Source organism: Hemicordylus capensis, chromosome 2 (genome assembly GCF_027244095.1).
Source record: "Hemicordylus capensis ecotype Gifberg chromosome 2, rHemCap1.1.pri, whole genome shotgun sequence".
Taxonomy (NCBI): Eukaryota; Metazoa; Chordata; class Lepidosauria; order Squamata; family Cordylidae; genus Hemicordylus; species Hemicordylus capensis.
Genome location: NC_069658.1, coordinates 398,677,364 through 398,696,465, shown reverse-complemented (window position 1 = coordinate 398,696,465; position 19,102 = coordinate 398,677,364). Strand labels below are relative to the sequence as shown.

Here is a 19,102-nt window from a genome sequence, read left to right as displayed (position 1 = left end):
AGAGGGCCTGGAGAGACAGTGCCGCGGCCCCTTTAAGGGCTTCTTCACCTGCAGAACGGACGTGACCCGGGGGCGGCGAGGGACCTGGAAGTGGAAGCGGCGGGCAGCACCGACCCGGAAGTGCATGGTGTGAGGGTCAATATGCCGCTACCCGTTCAAGTCTTTAATTTACAGGTACCGAGGAAGTTTCGGGGGGCGGGCTCGGGTTTCTTCACGGGGTGGCGAGTGTGCCTGTGTGTGGTTGATGGGGCAACGAGCGGAGCTGGCCGGTTGCTCCTGCTTGGCCTGCTGCGATGATGACTGTCGAGGCTGGCGCTCCTTCGGCTGGGGGGCGCGTGGATGGCCACCCCCGGCGAAATCCCGAGGGGTGGGGAGCGGCCCGAAGGGGGAGCACGCAGGAGGAACCGGCGGGGCCGAACGCCGAAGGCAGCGTCAGACCCGTGGCCTGGATGAGGGGAGAGGCGGTCGGCGGTGGCTGCCTCTGGGAAGGGTCCCCCCCGCCGCCCCTGCAGCCTCTCACGTGTTAGGCTTTCCGCTCCTGCTCCCAGCTCTTGCCCTGCTTCTGTGGAAACTGTTTGTGTGACCCCAGGGGGGCCGCTTGCATCTGTGCTGCAGTATACCATGCAGTCAGTATCTGGCAGATGAAACATAACTAGCGACTCTTGGGTTTTCTCTCACTTGGGCGTGTAGTTTATAACAGCCCAGGCTCTGCCTTGAGGTTTTAAAAAACAAACTCCAAAATGCACCGTTTCCTAAAACGGAGAAGGTATATTTAGGATGGATGCTTCAAGCAGTCCTTGAGGGTAGAATTCTAACTGGAAGACATCGTCCCTCTCCCTGGAATTGAGCATTACAGCATATATTGGGGAAGCAGTTGTCGGTCTATTTTTTGAATGATCTGTCCCCTACCAGATTGCATCCTTCCTGATCTATGTAATGGTGGCTCAAGTGGGACTACAATGTAGTGAAGGTTTATTTGATCTTCTGATGCTGAAATTCCATCTCAGTATTGGTTACAGATTTTGTGTTTCCTAAGAAGCTCACATAATGAGAAAATAAGTACAATTGTGGGGAAACTGGAATAACTGGTGAGGCTTCTGCTGCTTTAAAACAAACAAAACAACTGCTCATTTTGTGTTGGCCTTCCTGATTGAGCATCTGCCTCAGCAGAGTGGCCAGATCAAAATCAACAGAGACCATGGTGTCTGAAATACAGTAACCTTTATGTTAAGAAGTTTGACTTCTGTACTGCAGTATGACATAACTGAGAAATAAATACCTTTAGCACCCAAGGATCTCTCCCTGAAGCTGCAGCACATGGGTCATACCTTTCCTTTTCTAACTCAATTATGTTTGGTTCTTCAGCTATGTTGTGATTGTATGAGATGCTTGATCTCCCATGGCTTTTAAAACCTACATATAATAGGCCTTTAATGGGGGGAAATGTATTTTTCTCCCCTAACATGTCCTTTTGTGCTACTGTTCCTCAGTGAGGTTGGTATCTTCAGGTTAAATTTCCCAGGTGGGGACTTGGAATTTGAAGTATCTGATTATGCTATTTAAACAAATCCAAAAACACAACAGGCTATCATTCTTTCTACGCACCCACTTTCCAAAACAACGCGATGTGTTGGAACATGAAGTCCCCAAACTTACAAAACATCTGTCTACCCATGGGGATCAAGGCTAAGATATAGTGCAGAATATATTCAACTTGAACGTTGCAATCTCTAGCTTTAAACTCTGCAATGGTCCAGCCACATTATACTTACAGCACCTCTAAGCAGCTGTGGAAAGTTTCCTGCAAGGGAAATGTTGACCAGATATAGTTTAATTTTGTAGCCAAGATATCTGCCATACTACTGGCTTTCCAAGACCACAACTGAGAGATACTGATTGCAGATGCTGCCAAGCAGAAAATTTCATAGAATGTATTCAGTCTCCTTATATACAATCTATCATATTTAGGGGGTGTTGAATGCTGTTCTTTGGTTGACAATGAAATGCAAGATGTTCATGTCCAATCCTGTCTTTCTAGAGCTCATTCACTGTGGCAGCTGAATATATGTGATGATATGGGTTAGGGGGAGTGTGGCACAGTAGCACAAGTGTGGAAAGAATGAAGGCCTACAGTGAAAGAGTAAGAAAGCCAGAGCATATTATTCTACCCCTGACTGCGGAGGCATTAACTACCTTTCTTTCCTTTAGCAGCCGGCGAGCACTGTGTCAGGGCAAGGGGGTGCAGAGAGTCAGGACAGAATGAGGGATAGTTCAGTTCCAAGCTCAGCTTCCTCGTCAGTGACAGATCTATACAACACGCCCCGCAGCAGTAGGTCAGACCTCTTCCTCCCAGGCACATCTGGAGACTTCAGCCTGAGTGCCTGCTTGTCAGCCTGCACCCTGCTCTATGAGGTATCTCAAAGGAGAAAGCACTCAAAGATGTCTGAGTGAGAATGGCTTGAGTTTTACTGGCATTAAGGCATATTGGTTTAAAGAACAACTACAATTCTGAATATTTATAGACTGCTTTTCAGCAAAAGTTCTCAAAGTGATTTACATAGAAAATAAAGATGGTTCCCAATCCCCCGAAGGGCTCACATTCTAAAGAGAAACATAAGGTAGTCACCAGCAACCACCATTGCAGGGATCTTTGTACTACTCTGTCAGCCAAGGCAAAAGCAATTGGGAAAACCACATGTATATGTGGATAAAATAATGCTGCTAACAATTCCCTTTCTGAAATGGATAGATCTCATTCAAATATCTAAGTGTTATATGGATAACACTAAGTTAAGATACTTGTGGCCTCTGTCTAAGAATGGGTAGTGGGATGGTAGACCAAGCTGGGGTGAGGGTGGAGGAATTGGCTATAATACTTCACAAGGGTTGAAGATTTATTTCTCTATTTAAAGTACTTATATCCTACCTTTCAATCATGGGCAGGTTATGACAAATTTAAAACAAACAGTACAAACTAAAATGTAATGAATCAAAGCCGTCAGCAGTTTGGAAGAGCAGCAGGATCAGCCTGTCTCATTCAGACCAATTAAAAGCCCAGGATATCTGCATGTTTTTTAAAAAATTTGGTACCGAAAGATGATCAGAAGCGGTGCTGAATGAGTGACTGGGAGGAATTTGCACAGCTAAGGAGCTTGGGCATGCCCTAGCCCTCAGAGCCCCCTTCTTCAACACAGAAGGTGGAGGCATCCAAAGCCTGGCCTCCAACCAATTATTCAGTTCACATGGAACAGACAGTCCTTCATTGAATCATCCTGTACTATTTTTGGGTTTCTGCGTCAGTCTTGATCATTATTGCTAGAGGTGCTACAATTCCATGTTTAAATCTGCCAAGTTATAGGTTCAGAAACCTCAGGTTTCAGGGAGGGATCAAAGCTCAGTCATACAGCACATGTTTTTCACACATAAAGTTCTGGCTTCTGTTTCTGGCATCTCCAGTTAAAAGGATCTTTGGCAGCAGGGTTGGCTTTGACTTAGAAAGTGCTGGAATAGATGGACCCATGGTCTGACTTGCTTGTCTTAATATGTGTATATAATTTCTACAACTTATACAATGTATTTCCTATTATATAATTTCTACAACTTATTTCTACATGCAAAATTGGATAAACTCGCAGAGAACTATTTTGGATGACAGTGTCTTTCCCCCCACCCCCCACCCCCTCCAGTTTGGTGCAGGGTCAGTGAGAAGAACAGTAATGTTCTAGTGGTGAGAATTATAGAAGAGATTTGCAAAACTGAGGATGATTCAGACATATATAATTTTTTGAAGCCCTAATCAGACTACTTCTTATATCTGAGAATATTAGCAAATAGTATTCTGGAATGTTTTTAGTTTTCTCTGAAACCATGAGGTTTTTAAAAAGTTGAAATTTAAGTCTTAAAAAAAGAAAAAGTGGCATTATTTTACTCATATTTACATCTGGCTTTCCTGATTGCTGCTACCTTAGGTGATAGGGTATGCAAGAAGGATCTTTCTCTAAATTAGTGGTTTTCCCTTCAGGGAATGCTTTCCACATCCAGGTGACTGCCATGAAACTCCTGTGTGTTGTGGAGGATTTTGGGTCATGTTCTGGAACAGGGCTGCACGACTTTGGTCCTCCAGCTGTTATTGGATGTTATCCCATCATCCCAGCCTCAGTGGCCAGTGGTCAGGAGTAATGGGAGTTGTAATCCAACAAGAGCTGGGAAGTTGCAGCCCTGCTCTAGACTAGAGTGATATGCAGGTGTAAATGATACATTTCCTACAAATGTGTGAAATGAAGCCCTCTCTAATTTTGTTTTGTGTTTTTAAATGAGGAGACCCTCAGATGGCTGTGATTTTGAGTGAGGAAGTAGAGTGCTTAACCCCCTTCCTGCTGGCCATGTTTCTGCTCGCAGTTTCTGTTTCTGCCTTTGAGGCAGTCCTTCCCATCAGGAGCTTCTGCATGCCCTGGGAGAAGGAAGCCCAGGCCCCAAGGAGCTCCTGTTACTGGCCTTTGAAAAGACCAGCAGCAGCCTCAGACATGACAACTCTGTTTTTACACTTTGTCATATTTATTTTGTTGTTTTTCCATTTTGGATCCCCTGATAGGCTGTATATAAGTGCAAAAAATATGGGGGGGGAAAACCGTTTTCCACCTGCAGGCTTTCAGATATATGTTTACAAGGAGCTTTATGTGTTTGGAACCCTGCAAGGGAAAAACACTGGAGTGGAGGTCTGAGTGGGGAAATTGCTGGTGGAGAGAGGGTCAAACACTCCTCCCACTACTCTCCTTAAAATTGCAAATTCTCAAGGCTGCTTTTCACTTTAGAAAAAAGTGTCAGGGCTTCCCGTTACATACACTGTAGGAAAGGCAAGATATATATGTGAGCTAGAATTACTGTGTGTGGCATGTAGTCTTTTCATTTCATGCAGAGCATTGGCTAAGCCTGCCTGTTGGATCTTACCACTGGCCTGCATGAATCAAGAATAAACCTAGAACATACTCAGTGCTCTCCCCTGGCCTTTCATTGCAAGGGAAGATTGGTAGTAGGTGAGCTTGCTTTTAGGATAGCTTGTCTGCCTTCCCTATTGAACAACTGATGCATGTTCTTGGCACCCTGGCTTCCCTGGGTTACATACAGATCAGGGGGAAACAGCAGCAAAGGGCTGTTGTTCTCATGCTCTGCTTCCAAGAGGCATTTGGCTGGTCACTGTGGGAAATGGAGTGCTGGACTTGATGGGTCTTTGGTCTGATTTGGCAAGGCTCTTACTATATTATGGCCTAAATCTGCTTTAGATCAAATTCTACTGAATCCGGAGCAGGGATGACACTTTAAACTTATTTTAGGTTAACAAACTATTGCAGCAGAAGCCATATATTTTCCTGGGTATCTGTGCCAAGCCTTGTCATTACATTATAACTTAAGATATTTAATTAAATTTTTCAGTCATGTCAGAAGTGGTACTGTGAAGATGTCCATGAATCCCCAAACCACTTGGTGCTCAGTTCATCTAAGAAACTGCCTGTTTCCTGTTGCAGTCCTTAAGTTTGAACAAGAGTTCCCGTTTAGCAGGTGCCTCCATGTAGCATTATTGGAAAGTAGGGGTATGCAGAGTGGTGGTGGGTTTTTTTTTAAGTGGCTGTGCAGAATTACAAAACTTTCACCTTTTGGAGACTCAACACAACAAACATCATGGGCTTTTGGGAGCCCATATTAAGCCAGTGAGGAGTTAGGGATTTTAACATTATTTTCAACAGTTTAATTGGATTTCACTGGATGAATGAGCTGTATAGCAAGCTCATTTTGCTTTTAAATGGCCCTCTATCCCAAACATAAAGTTATTTCATTTCCCCTTCATTCTTGAAAACAGACACAGCATTATGTCATGACTTTGCAGAAACTGAAAAGTTGCTGGCTCTTGTTGATAAGGTACAACCAAGCATCTATTTGGATCTGCATCTTTCTGTGATGGCTGCTGTTCAGAAAAATAATCAAAATCCCTGTTCTTTCTACCCTGAAAAACCACTGAGAGCAGGGAAATCTAATGACCGTTAAGAGTGGGAGCAGTATTCCTGACAAGTCCAGATAACAGGTTCAAGGGAATGGTACTATTAGATGTGAAAGTGCAATACTGTCATTTCTAGCCATGTCCTCTCTACTGATATGTGTGGATCCCTTTCCTAAGGGACTAGAAAGGAGTCACCTAGCTTTTATTTCATATACACATTGCCATTGCAGGGTGCAGTAGAGCCCATGCAGATTGATGTAGACCCCCAAGAAGACCAGCAAAATGCACCTGATATCAACTATGTGGTGGAGAACCCGACTCTGGTATGTACTAGAAGGCAAAAACTGTGGATGGACTGTAGCTAATCTGCTTAGAATTACCTGCATAAAAATCCAGTTTCTACATCTGCCATAAATTTTAAGTCAACATTTTATGTATATATCGTGCTTTATTTATGACTTTTGCCAAATATACACATTTCTTTGCATTTTTTATGATTGTTCTTGCAAATCTGCATTGTTTGTCTGGGCTCACCCATTATTCCTAAAATTCAGTAGTACAGTAGAGGGAATACATGAGATTCCTGAGATACTGAGGGGTGATGTGATTATATTGCTTAAGAATGGGTCATAATGAAGAAATTGTGCTCCCAACTACCAGAAATTATTCCCAGGTCATTTCTGGCTTCAGACCTTGTAACAGAAGCAACTCAAAGCCTTTCTTTGTAGCTGCCCATGTATGAGTTATGCCCCTTAAAAAAAAAAAGAAGAAGAAGTTAGCTCTTACGTTGTGTTTGAGTGTTTAAAGCATGTGTTAATTTTTACAACAACCCTGCAAGGTAGGTCACTATTTCTATATTGAAGATAGAAGGCATGAGGCTGAGACATGATGGCTTCCCTAAGGCTGCCTAGTGAGTTCATGGTAGAGGTGAGATTTGAATGGGAAGTTCACTGACTCAGATCAGTCTCTTCGCTACTGGACTACTCTAGTTGATATTGTCCCAGAAACAATTGGATTTTGTTAAAAAACCATGGCTCAGAATACGTAGTGGGATCATGGCCGTACAATTTTCTAGTCCCCAATAATCTCCTGTCCTCCTCTGAGAAGTCCTGGATGCTTCTTTCTCCTTTCCTCAAGCCAAGAAGCTCCACAGTATCTCCTGTACAGAATGGTTGTGGAAGGGAGTTCTTTGCAGTTGTTTCTCCATCTCAAGTCATTTGTAGCATGGTGAGGACTGGCTGATTTACAGCATCAGTAAACAAATGTCATGCCTAGTACCTTTTATTCTGAAATGAGTTAGTGTCTCCCCATGATACACTTTGGGGGTGGCAGATTTCTCTTGTTCCTCCCCCTGGCACTCACTCTTCTGAGCCTCTTTCTGTGAGGCTGTTATTGTGCAGTTTTTTCTCTTGGATTGTCCTTTCTCCAAGGCCATGGCTGGCATGAATTCCAAATGCTGAAGAATTCTGTTCTGTGCCTGCTTGTAGGAGAGGAACCGCTTGAGCCTGAATTGTTAATTGTGTCAACTTGCATTTTGTAGTTACAGATTTCTTTGATAGAATGTGTGGTACCAACCAATCCATGCATTTTGTAAAAAGAGAATTGGTACAGAGATCCCTGCCCTATGAATGAGAGAGAGAGAGAGAGAGAGAGAGAGAGAGAGAGAGAGAGAGAGAGAGACTTAGATCATAGTGATAAAGAAACACAGCCTCCTGCCCTTAAAGAACTTTCTTCTATCTCCTACAGAGGCAGACACTGAGGCATCCCTCCCCATTCTGGAATTTTATTATTCTTCTGTTGTTGTTTGACTAATAGCAAAAGGAACAAACTTGATATTTGGGCTACTGCTCTCTAGCATAAATGATGTCTTTTCTTCCTGCTGGGGCCTGAAGGATCTGGAACAGTATGCAGCAAGTTACAGCGGCCTGATGAGGATCGAGCGGCTGCAGTTCATTGCTGACCACTGCCCGCAGTTGCGCATTGAAGCCCTCAAGATGGCGCTCTCATTTGTCCAAAGAACATTCAATGTTGATGTTTATGAAGAAATCCACCGGAAGCTGACTGAAGCCACCAGGTACTAAAGATGGAGAAAGGGCTCAAAGGGCTTCTGTGGAAATGAGGATGCATAACCCTGAAAGGAAAACTCTGATTTAAGGATGTGTCCAAACTGAGGTTCGAACTCGGGTTTGGAGACAAACCGTTTCAGAGGTCCAGACCAGTTCGGCACCGCATGGAGGTGAGCAGGAGCTTTAAGAAAGAAGAGAGCAGGTCCTCTCTGCTGCCCTAAGCAGCTTCCTGCTGATGCCACGCATGGGTACTTGGGATGCGTGCTGCCCCAACAGGAAGCTGCATGGGGCAGTGGAGAACAGGTAAGGACCTGCTCTCCTCTTTCTTAAAGCTCCCGCTCATCGCTCCTCTCCCCACGGTGCCATACCAGACGGGACCTCATCCGAAACCAGTTCAGCACTGAACCTGTGCTCGAACCTCAGTTCATGCACATTCTTACTCTTATTAGTTAGACTCTCCCCGATGACCCTGCAGTCGTCTTGTACTGTTCCTGCCTATAATTTCAGGCTTTGGTCTTGGTTAACATCAAATAAAATAATGTATGTATACCTGAATGTGTTTGGAAAATCCTACATAGAGACAGCAGCTAAAAGTTGAACTAAGTAGAGTTATGATGCTTTAGGAAGCTTCTCTCATTCATGGTTGCTAACAGTGATGAACCTTCCTTTTACATTCTTACAACTTCTTGTTTTTACAGATCATTATTGTTATACAGAGCAATTGATTGTGTATGGCTCATTCACTTCTTTTGTCTGTCTTTTACCAGAGAGCTACAGAATACGCCTGATGCCGTCCCAGATGGAGGAATAGAGCCCCCTCCTCTAGACACAGCTTGGGTTGAGGCTACACGTAAAAAAGCTCTTCTCAAACTGGAAAAGTTGGACACGGATCTAAAAAACTATAAAGGGAATTCAATCAAGGAAAGCATCAGGTGACATCCAAGGAGATCCTCTACAACAAAAATAAGTCTGGATGCAGCAATAAGGAATACTACAGCCAACTCAGAATAATATTTTGTGTCTGTGAGATGCCTCTTGGAATTGTTTTGTGGGTGTGAATAAGACCTTGTTGGATTTCATCTTTTACGCAATTTGCTGGTGAATAAGTCCATTCAGTAGACCTGTCTAGGAGCTTCAGCTCATGGGGTCATTTGTGTGAAAATGTTCCACAGTTGACTTACTCAGACAAAGTTTTCATGTGTCTTATGCCCACAGAACTATTTAAGAAGCAACCTTGTGGCTGTTAAATGTCTGCCTGCTGTCTGCACTCACTGCAGCCAGAATTCTGCAGCCAGAATTTTTTGTTCTATATTGTGTGTGTGTGTGCGTGCACACACACGTGCGTGCACACACACACACTCTCTCTCTCTCTCTCTCCATATATATATATATATATATATATATTTGCAGTTTCCTGTGGGAATTCCTATGTTCTGAGAATCCTTAAAGCCCCAAATAAGAACATCCTTTCCCCATGGCGTGTTATCCAGCAACTGGACTTGTTGGGTCAGGCTTGAGGGAAGGATTTTGTCTTGTGTAATATCCTTGCTTGATTATTTTGCTGCCTTTTGTCTAGGAGAGGCCATGATGACTTGGGTGATCATTATCTTGACTGTGGGGACCTCAGCAATGCCCTCAAATGTTATTCGCGAGCCCGTGATTACTGCACCAGTGCAAAGCATGTTATTAACATGTGCCTCAATGTTATCAAGGTAAAAAGCAATATATGTCAGTGGCTCTTTAGAACGGGAACACACACATGAAATTTTCTTTTTGTTTAGCACTTGCCTCTATTTTAACATGCATTCCACATAATGAATCTTCCCTTGCCCCCTGAAGCATGTAGCCGGATGACCATCAGCAGTACTCCTAAGGGGCCCAACCAGTTGGTAACTGTTGACTAGCCCCACGAGAGAAACTCGCTAGTTCACAGCTGTTTCTATGGCAAAGACATGGAATGGCCAGCAGATGGTACCTTTCCTCTTATTTTGAGCTCCCACTGAAGTGTTGTGGTGTTTCTGCTTCTTTCCTTGCAGGTCAGTGTTTATCTTCAAAATTGGTCCCATGTCCTGAGCTATGTGAGCAAGGCAGAGTCCACACCAGAAATTGCAGAGGTAGTGAGTTTTTAACACTGCGACTGTTGCCATAAACCTAGGCCCATGACTTCTGTTTCCTTTATTATAGTTCTATCTCTCCCTTCTACCATATCATGGCGCTCAGGGCAGCATGGAAATTTCCCCCTCCTGTTACCCTCACAACAAACTGTTGAGGTAGCCTGAGAGATAGTCACTGATCCAAGGAAACCCAGTGAGTTTCATAACTGAGCACAGATTTGAACCCAGGTCTCCCCAGTTCTGCTCTGACATTCTAATCACTACACCACATGGGATCTCATTATGTTGTCCAGTGCCCTGAATTAATGCCAGCGTGGTGTAGTGGTTAGAGTGCTGGACTAGGACCGGGGAGACCCGAGTTCAAATCCCCATTCAGCCATAATACTAGCTGGGTGACTCTGGGCCAGTCACTTCTCTCTCAGCCTAGCCTACTTCACAGGGTTGTTGTGGAAAGATAAACTTAAGTATGTAGTACACTGCTCTGGGCTCCTTGGAGGAAGAGCGGGATATAAATGTAATAATAATAATAATGACTTGAGACATAGTTCTGTCTCCAAGAATTAAAAGTGCTCTCAAAAGTTAATCGCTCTGCTCTTCCTTGCCTAGGATGAGAATTGTGAGGGTAAATGAATTATTATTGGATGTTAAGGTGGTGATGGCATTCAGATGTATGCAAATGGAGCAGAGACCCAGATTCCTCCTTATCCTAATGGGTGATGTGCTGTGCGTGTTTGAGCTCTGGGGCGGGTGAACCCATCTGCTTTTGTAGATGAGCTGCTTGGGCCATGCTGAGAGCCAAGGATGTCGCACATCAGAAGGGCTTCCTTGGAGAGGTTTAGTGGAGGGAATGAGCTAGAAAGCTGCTGCTCACTTGCTGATTCATTGTCTCTTCTTCCCCTAATAGCAAAGAGGAGAACGTGACAGCCAGACACAAGCAATCCTCACCAAATTGAAGTGTGCTGCAGGTGAGTGAGGCCACTCCATGCCTTATGAATAGTGTTTGCCTCTGATGGTAGCTGGGCTTGCTGAGTGCAGGCACAACATTTCTTTCCCCTCAGTTTTCTACCTCAGGGCAAAGAGCAAAAACTCTCTCCTGTAGAACTGTGGGTAACTCTGGAACTGTTCCCCTAGATTTCTGTGTGTAATCTTATGCCTCTCCCAACTCATGTCCTTAGCAGTGCGGTGCTCTAAGTCCTCTAAGGCGTGCAGTGCTCGCTCACAAGTTTGTTGATGTCTACTCAGTTAATTTTAGATCCCGCTTAGATTGAATCAAGAAGGCCACATTCTGAATGCACTTGCACACACACTGCCTTGGTATAGCCGCCCAGAACAAAACTCATTCTGTGCACAGATCGGGGGGGAAAAATTAGAGGGAACACTAGTCCTTAGTGTCCTGGACAAAAAACTAACTGGCTCTGGTTCTTAGGCTTGGCTGAACTCGCTGCCCGGAAATACAAGCAGGCGGCAAAGTGCTTCCTGTTGGCCTCGTTTGATCACTGTGACTTCCCTGAGGTAAGGCTGAAGAGGTGCTGTGAGCAGGGGAAGTTGTAGTCCACGTTGGGCCTGATTTAAGGGACAGCTTTCCCTTAGTTTTGCTGGATGCTTTGAAGACCAGCCCATTCTTGGGCATTGGCGGAGCTCAGACGATCTAGCCCTCCCTTGCTTACAGCTCTAGCTATATCTGAAGTACTTGTTCTCACTCCTTCTAGCTGCTCTCTCCTAGCAATGTGGCTGTGTACGGTGGCCTGTGTGCACTAGCCACCTTTGACCGTCAGGAACTGCAGCGCAATGTCATCTCCAGCAGGTGAGTGATCTGTAAGGCCCCGAGTACTGCACAAGTCAGCTGATGGAGTTTTGAGTTGCGGGTGGTATTTTTTTTTAAAAAAGTTAAATTAAATATATATATATATATTTAGACCCTAACCCCTTGTCTGAGAAGAGAGAATGACAACACTTCTCCAGGTTGATAGTGTGAGGATTAGCAAATGAGCCTATCCAAGTTTTCCAATCAGCTTTGAAGGCCCTGCTCTTTGCGTTTAGCAGAGATCCACTGGGCAGGTACCGGAGTAAGGGCCTCTTCCCTGACCTTCCTAATTGTGGCAGAAACTGAAGATCTTCCCGTTCCAGAAGGCATTTTACTCTACTGCTTGCATTTATATCATTCTGTGTTGTGCCTAATTCTCATGGTTTTAATTGCTGTTTGATGAAATGTGTTTATCTTTTTACTGCAAGCTTTTATGTTTTATTCTAAAACTGGTATTTGAATACATTAAACTAACAAGAAAAGGAGGGTAAAATCCTTGCCAATTGAGGCAATAATGAATGGGACACTTGTATTTAATGTCCTGCATCTTCTTCACCCCCAGTGGAAAAGCACTTGGGGTGGGATTAGACTGAATAGATAAACAGTGGGAAGGAATTGAGCAGCCACCTACCCACTTCCTGCTGGTCCACCACTACTGATTTCAGCTTCCAGCAGCTGTTTTTCTTTTAGGGCAAAAAATGTGAGGAGGAATCATTGAACCACTCATCATATGTAGTTTGGCCCTCAGCACTGGCACTAAATTTAGTCCAAGGAAGGCTGGGCTTTAGCCTAACATACATTTCCAAGATTCAATAGAGTTATTTCTGGCTGAGACAACAAAGTGCAAAATTGCTGTGAAAATGGATAGACCAGTCTACTAGGGATGCGCACGAGCTGGTTTGGCGTCTCCTCTGGGAAGCGCCCAACTGGCTTGGGCAGGGAGAGGTTCCTTTAAAAAGCAGGTAAGGAGCTCCTTACTTGTTCGTTCGTTCCTGCCCTGCCGCTATTCCGGCGGCAGCACCTCTCCGAAATGCCACACGTGGCTGCACCACCATTCCCTGCAGTCTCTGTGTGGTATGCATATGGCTGGCACACATGCACGCCAGGCATGGGTGTGGTGAGTAACACCATGCTAACTACACATGTGTGCCAGCCATGCATGTGCTGAGTGCCAATGCTGTGCAGAGGTTGCATGGAGCAGTGCCACAGCTGTGTGCGGTGTTCTGAAGAGTGGGGGCTGCTGCCAGAATAGCGGTGGGGCAGGGGTGAGCAGGTAAAGAGCTCCTTACCTGCTTTTTAAGGGCACCGCTCCCCGGCTGGCTGCCCTAAGCCGTTCATGCACATCCCTACAGCCTACCAGTATTCTCACAGTGGGGAGCTATCCTAGAAGACATTGAACACTATGTGAAATCCTTGAAAGCCACTGCCAGTCAGTGTGGACACGAAAAACCTAACGGTCTGACTCAGTGTGGGAGAGGGACGACTCCAGGGTCTGACTGTTGTCGTCTGTCATATGTATATCAGGTGCTAGAGAAATATGATTGATTAAATAAATATCTGCAGCTCCTTCAAACTCTTCTTGGAGCTGGAACCACAGGTCCGTGACATCATCTTCAAGTTCTACGAATCCAAATATGCTTCATGCCTGAAGATGCTGGATGAGATGAAGGTAGGTTCCAGAGATCTGAGCATTAATATAAGTGAATGCAATAAACTTTTTCTGCCAGGCAAATGTCTTTTTGGGATAGAACTACAAATATATGGCTAAATGAGGTAATTCAGATTTGATGCTTTGCTTATTTTGGAGCCTGTCTGAGTTTAGCAGATACCTCTTCATGCAGCCCCTACTTTATTACAAATTACTGTCACCTGCTGAATGCATACTGACTCCAAAATGAGCTCTTTTGGGTGCCTAAATGTGGGAAAGGAAGGGAACAATAATTGCTGTCTTGTGTTGGAGGAAAGGGTTCTGTTTGTATGTGGCCTTGCTTGCTGTTCTGAAGTGGCATGATCTTGATAGTGAATTCATGCACAAGGAAGAATTTTCCTTCTGCTTGCCTCTTGTTTCTCTATCAATATCTCCCTTCAGTTGTTCATTGAGACTATTGCCTGTTCTGAAATAGCCAAGGAGGGGCAGATCTTTGTTTGGGTTTTTTCCCTCTCAGTCCTAACTTGACTAAACACTCCCATGTTAACAGCAGTATGAATGGAAATGTCACATAGCTGAAGTTTCTGCTGGCAGAGTAAATATTAATATAGCAACTACAATAGCAAAAGAAATCAAGCAGTGTTTTTGTAATCTTTAACTGGCTAGATCAAGTGCTTATTTTCCAGTAGTAGCAATATTTTGCCTACTCCACAGGTAGACATTACGAGCTCTGTCAAGGGTATGGGGTGGAGGTTTGGGGAGAGCTTTCCACAGGAAATCTTCTTGATATCCTTATTCTGATATAGGATAACCTGCTACTGGATATGTACCTGGCACCTCATGTGAGAACACTTTATACGCAGATCCGAAACCGGGCCCTCATCCAGGTAATTGCAATCCAAATCCTTGCCTTCTTACATTCTAGAAGGTGGCATTTTCTCTCCCTCTGCCCCTCATTGAGTACAGTGCAGTGGGCCATTGATGGACACATCTCTTTTTTCCCTACATATCCCCCTGCACTCCTAGTATTTCAGCCCCTATGTGTCGGCAGACATGCGCAAGATGGCCACTGCCTTCAACACCACAGTGGCAGCTCTGGAGGATGAGCTCACCCAGTTGATCCTAGAGGGACTGATTAATGCCAGGATAGACTCTCACAGCAAGGTGAGTACTGATCATGCCCAAGCCAACATCTTTGATGGCTGTTGAAAGTTAATTGCTTGCTGCGGCTAAAGCCGTAAATGTTAAGTAAAAATAAAACCTGCATTGTATGCTAAAGAGGCCTAGAATTAATATTCTGGCCAAAAGCCCAGTTGTACAAAAGTGTAGAATATTTCTGCAAGGACTGGAATGGTAGAAGATAGGCTGGTATAGCACTGGGGAGCATTTGGTTGGAGGTTGAAAGCAATGGGGACAGAAAAGGAATTGATCATTCTGCACAAGTTCTCTTCTTGTTTCTGAACTTTCAGAAGGCTTGAGTCTCACTATTTTAATACTGGAAACATGCTCTTTTTAAAATTTAAAGTATGAGTTTTGGGAAATCAAACTCGAGGAAGCCCCTCTGCATTGTACTTCTCCTCTTCATTTGTGACCTGCCTTCTGACAAATTGCTTTCACCTGGAATGGGCATTGGGTGTTTCCTTGGTTGCTGACCACACAAAGACACTGTGAGCCCCTTCAGAAACTCAGCAATATCTCTAGAGCAATATCTTAATTGTTTGTAGATTTTATATGCACGAGATGTTGATCAGCGCAGCACCACCTTTGAGAAGTCCTTGCTGATGGGGAAGGAGTTTCAGCGTCGCGCCAAGGCTATGATCCTGCGAGCAGCTGTCCTGCGTAACCAGATCCACGTGAAGGTCAGCAAAGGAAGCTCTGGTTATGAGTTTGGGGTGTGGCTGGCTGTCACTTATCTGTGGCTAGCTGATAAGTGATAGATTCTCAGGGAAGATGGCTTCTTGTGGATATAATCAAGAACATTGTGGGCAGTTCAGTAGATGCTATGAGAGGCAAGCCATCCCCCCACGTGTTCTGAATTGCTTAACCTAAGACCTGTAGATATTTCCAAGCCACATCTAGGTTAGAGTTTTTTAAAAAGTACTATTCAGTTTACTACAAAGCAGCCCTTCACACAGCAGCTGCAGCGATTAAAGGCAAGGTGAGCCAAGTCAATATGCAGAGAATTGTTTGGCAATACGAGGAAAGTGCAGTTGCAGGAAGAGATCCTTGTGCCTTGCTCATCTTCATGGTAACTAAGTGTCAAAGAGCAACCAGGTTTACAGCAGCTTACTGGTCCTAAGACCAATCAGAGTGAGAGATGTGTTAGCCTTTGGTTGCTAATCCCCAGTTCTCTTGTAAAAAGTCAACGAAGTCTTCACCCTATATTTAATCACCAGTTTCCGCAGCTCCCTGCTGAGGCAAGGAAAGGCTCTGCCTGTCCCTGATTATTCTGATGGGGTTGGGTGAACATGATTGCTGCTCATCTGGCTGGACTCTCTGGGGTTTTCCTCCACTTGCCTGTTACCATAGCAACTTGTGAGGTGGGTTGGGAGTGAGGGTATTTTTCCTGATCATTGCTCTCTAGCCTCTGTTCTGTTTTGTGTTGTTGCAGTCTCCTCCAAGAGAAGGAAGCCAAGGTGAACTCACTCCAGCAAATAGCCAGTCTCGAATGAGCACCAATATGTGAAGCTCTCTGAATCATCCAAAGACTCTCCCTCACCCACCCAGGGCCATGTGTATCCAGCGTCCAAGCCACCAACTACCCCTTGGTGCCTTTTCTGTCTCTCTGGGTGTGGGAGGGCCAGGACTGCCCAGGGGCATGCCTCTAGAGTCTGATGATTCCTTTTAGAACAGAAACTTCCATTAGATGCAGCATCTCAAGAATATGCAAGCATGTGATTGCTGGGTGCATCGTCTCCTTCCCCAGGGTATTTCCCAAACAGAGGCTGATCTTGGGTTCCTCCCACTGCCAAAAGAGCTTTGTGGTTTCCATTCAGTAAAGGAGTCTAGTGTGTGCTGAGGGACAAGTCTATTCCAAGGAACTTAGATGTGGAATCCAGCTGAAATAGAGTCCCTCTTGGGCAGTACCAGTAGGAGAACTGACATCCTTTCCATCTATTCACTTCAAGGCTTGTGTTTGCATTTGCCCTGGGTCAGCTCCACTTCAATCTGTTCTTCCCTTTTTAAAGCCTGTGTTCTGGCTTGTTCTCACACCCCATGTCCTGGTTTTTGGCTATTGTTTTTGATCTTCCTCATCCAGATTTACTGCTGTAGTGTATGGTGGCTTTCTAGCCTTGCTGGGTACCAGTAAAGTGGGCAAAATGGCTTGGAAATGCCTCCATCTGCATCTGGGCAAGACTCTGCCTGGCTCTCTGCGTGCCTGGCACCCACTTCTTATTTATCCTTTATAAAAAGGGGTTGTGGTCACAGGCCAGACTCAAATTGTGTTATGTTGATGAGCGTAGTTTAAATGTTGAATATTCTGCAGTTATTTCCATTTGGGTTCATTTATTGGGGTTCATCCCAGGGACAAAGTTGCCAATTTGGACCTAGCCCTTAAACAACTCAAAGAGATGGTCTACAAACACTGTTAATGCTATTTAGTTTAAAACAAAGTTTTCTCTTATGCATTAAAAAGCATAATTGTAAAGATAACTGCAGCTTTGAATTGCTCTGGTTGTTGGTTTGTTTTCTTCTCAGCTTGGCAACGAGACAGTATTCTAGCACAGGTGGCTGAAGAAACTGCCATGCAGCTGAATGAAGTCTCCAGTTTCAGAAACTGCTGGGAACCAAGGGTTGGCTGAACTGTTAGCCCTTGCATGTGGCATAAGTCTTTTCCTTTATTGGTTGCAGTAAGGAGCAGAGCCTGTAGTCCTCTCGGCCACTTTTGTGCAAGTAGCATGAAGATTGAGCAATGCTTGTAGAAAAGTGTCACTAAATATAAAATACCAAGAGAATCCATGTCACAGATCTATTTCTGTGGCCCATATGAATTTGGTTTTTTAATGAAAGCCGAGATGATCCGAATCCAAGTGCTTTCTAATGCGCAGAGGACAGAGTGCAGTCCAGAAAAAGCTGCCATGACTCAGCAAAAAATAGATCTCCTTGGTCAAATTGACTTAGATCAACCTTGCTATTCACTGTAATTTTACTCTAGAAAGGTGGAATTGAAAAGAAAAATCCCTGCTGAGTTGCTCCATGATTGATGTATGCTCTAGAATCTAACTGAAGCAAGGTGAAGAAGCATCAATACACACACTTTTCAGTAGTTACTAGCTTCTCCCTTTTCTATCATATGGGGCTGAAGCAGCAGTATTCTGATGTGCGTAGGTATGAAGGAGCCTAAACCATGAATCACCACAGTGTTAGTGGGCTACATGTCGGTGATCCATTATGCATTTGTGTGTCTTAGTAAATCTCCTCCTCAACTGCCTAGGCCCACAAATAAAGATTGTATAAAGAGGGTTAGTGTAAAATAGAAACCCCTCACAAACTGAGTTCCTTTTGGCATGTGGGATATTTTGAAGGTATTGGAAAATGAGAATACAAATTTTTGCATTAAGAGAGAGAAGAGCTCAGAAGCTTTTGCTTATATTTACAGGATGCCATCTTGTGGCTGGCAGACCTTGAGCTCTTAATCTTGACAACTTCAAATGGGCCTTTAGCAGTACATTTGCTCACTTGTTTGAAGAGAAGTGCACAGCAACCTCTTACAGTTGAAATAAGATAAGACTTGCCAATACAAGCCTCATTTGAAAGAGAGACATTTTGCTGCTCAACTGGAAGAAAAGTGTGGGGTAGGAGGATTGTTGTTCTGTAACACTGGCCCAAAAGTGGCCCTTTTGATTGGACCCTTCTGCATTTCCCGGGCACTAGACAGATTCCACAGTGTGCTCTGTAGATAGCTGTATTATTTCTGTGCATATCAGCACAGAAATACTTCATCTCAGCCAGTGGTGATATGTCTGTGCTACAAATGTTCCATCTCTCATGTTGTGCACCCATCTCCATAATTTTCAATGGAGGCATATTGGCATTGATCAGCTGATTGTGGTAATTTTTGCTAGGCACCAAACAGAGCTAACATCTCTGTTGAAAATATTTTAAGAGGATGAGAAGGAAGCTCCTCATTTTAATTTTGTGGGCCTAAGTTCAACTCTGAAAACCAAATCCATGATGAGAACTGTAGTAGAACATCTACAGCTATTGCAGACAAAACTGTTGATAGTCTTTGGACAAATAATGCTGCTGTTTGCAATGTGACTTCTGGAAAACCCAAATCCCAGCCACTGAAATTTAGAGCTAGCACAGGTTTAGGCAATATGTTCAGCTCTGATGCTCACTTTGCCAGTACATTGTAAGCTTTTTTTGGTAAAAACTTTTTTTATACAATTGTACACTCTAAAATATTTCACATATTGTATTAACATTTTGGCATGCCATATTACAGCTGATAGCCATGTTGCACTTTTTCTGTAA

At 44.2% G+C, this 19,102-nt stretch overlaps 1 protein-coding gene across 3 annotated transcripts; it reads left to right on the top strand.

Annotated features, from left to right (window-relative positions):
• The first annotated feature begins 2 nt into the window (after positions 1 to 2).
• Positions 3 to 17,278, top strand: GPS1 (G protein pathway suppressor 1). Of its 3 annotated transcripts, none has more exons than XM_053294590.1 (15): positions 3 to 174; positions 2,212 to 2,412; positions 6,223 to 6,315; positions 7,885 to 8,066; positions 8,826 to 8,990; positions 9,635 to 9,770; positions 10,095 to 10,172; positions 11,077 to 11,137; positions 11,599 to 11,684; positions 11,882 to 11,976; positions 13,540 to 13,645; positions 14,431 to 14,511; positions 14,651 to 14,788; positions 15,349 to 15,483; positions 16,236 to 17,278. In XM_053294590.1, the coding sequence occupies exons 1-15, from the start codon at positions 142 to 144 to the stop codon at positions 16,308 to 16,310; spliced, it is 1,665 nt and encodes a 554-aa protein (XP_053150565.1). In that variant the 5' UTR covers positions 3 to 141; the 3' UTR covers positions 16,311 to 17,278. The 3 variants fall into 3 exon arrangements, with proteins under 3 accessions (XP_053150565.1, XP_053150564.1, XP_053150566.1); XM_053294589.1 differs by having other exon boundaries at positions 2,209 to 2,412; XM_053294591.1 differs by lacking the exon at positions 2,212 to 2,412.
• Positions 17,279 to 19,102: the final 1,824 nt, after the last annotated feature.

What these genes read in the sequence shown, in the direction of transcription:
- GPS1 (XM_053294589.1), top strand. Translation starts at nt 142, where the DNA reads ATGCCGCTACCCGTTCAAGTCTTTAATTTACAG. An exon ending in CCTGCACCCTGCTCTATGAG is followed by an intron (nt 2,413 to 6,222) that starts GTATCTCAAAGG and finishes TTGCCATTGCAG; the next exon opens with GGTGCAGTAGAGCCCATGCA. An exon ending in TGGTGGAGAACCCGACTCTG is followed by an intron (nt 6,316 to 7,884) that starts GTATGTACTAGA and finishes TGGGGCCTGAAG; the next exon opens with GATCTGGAACAGTATGCAGC.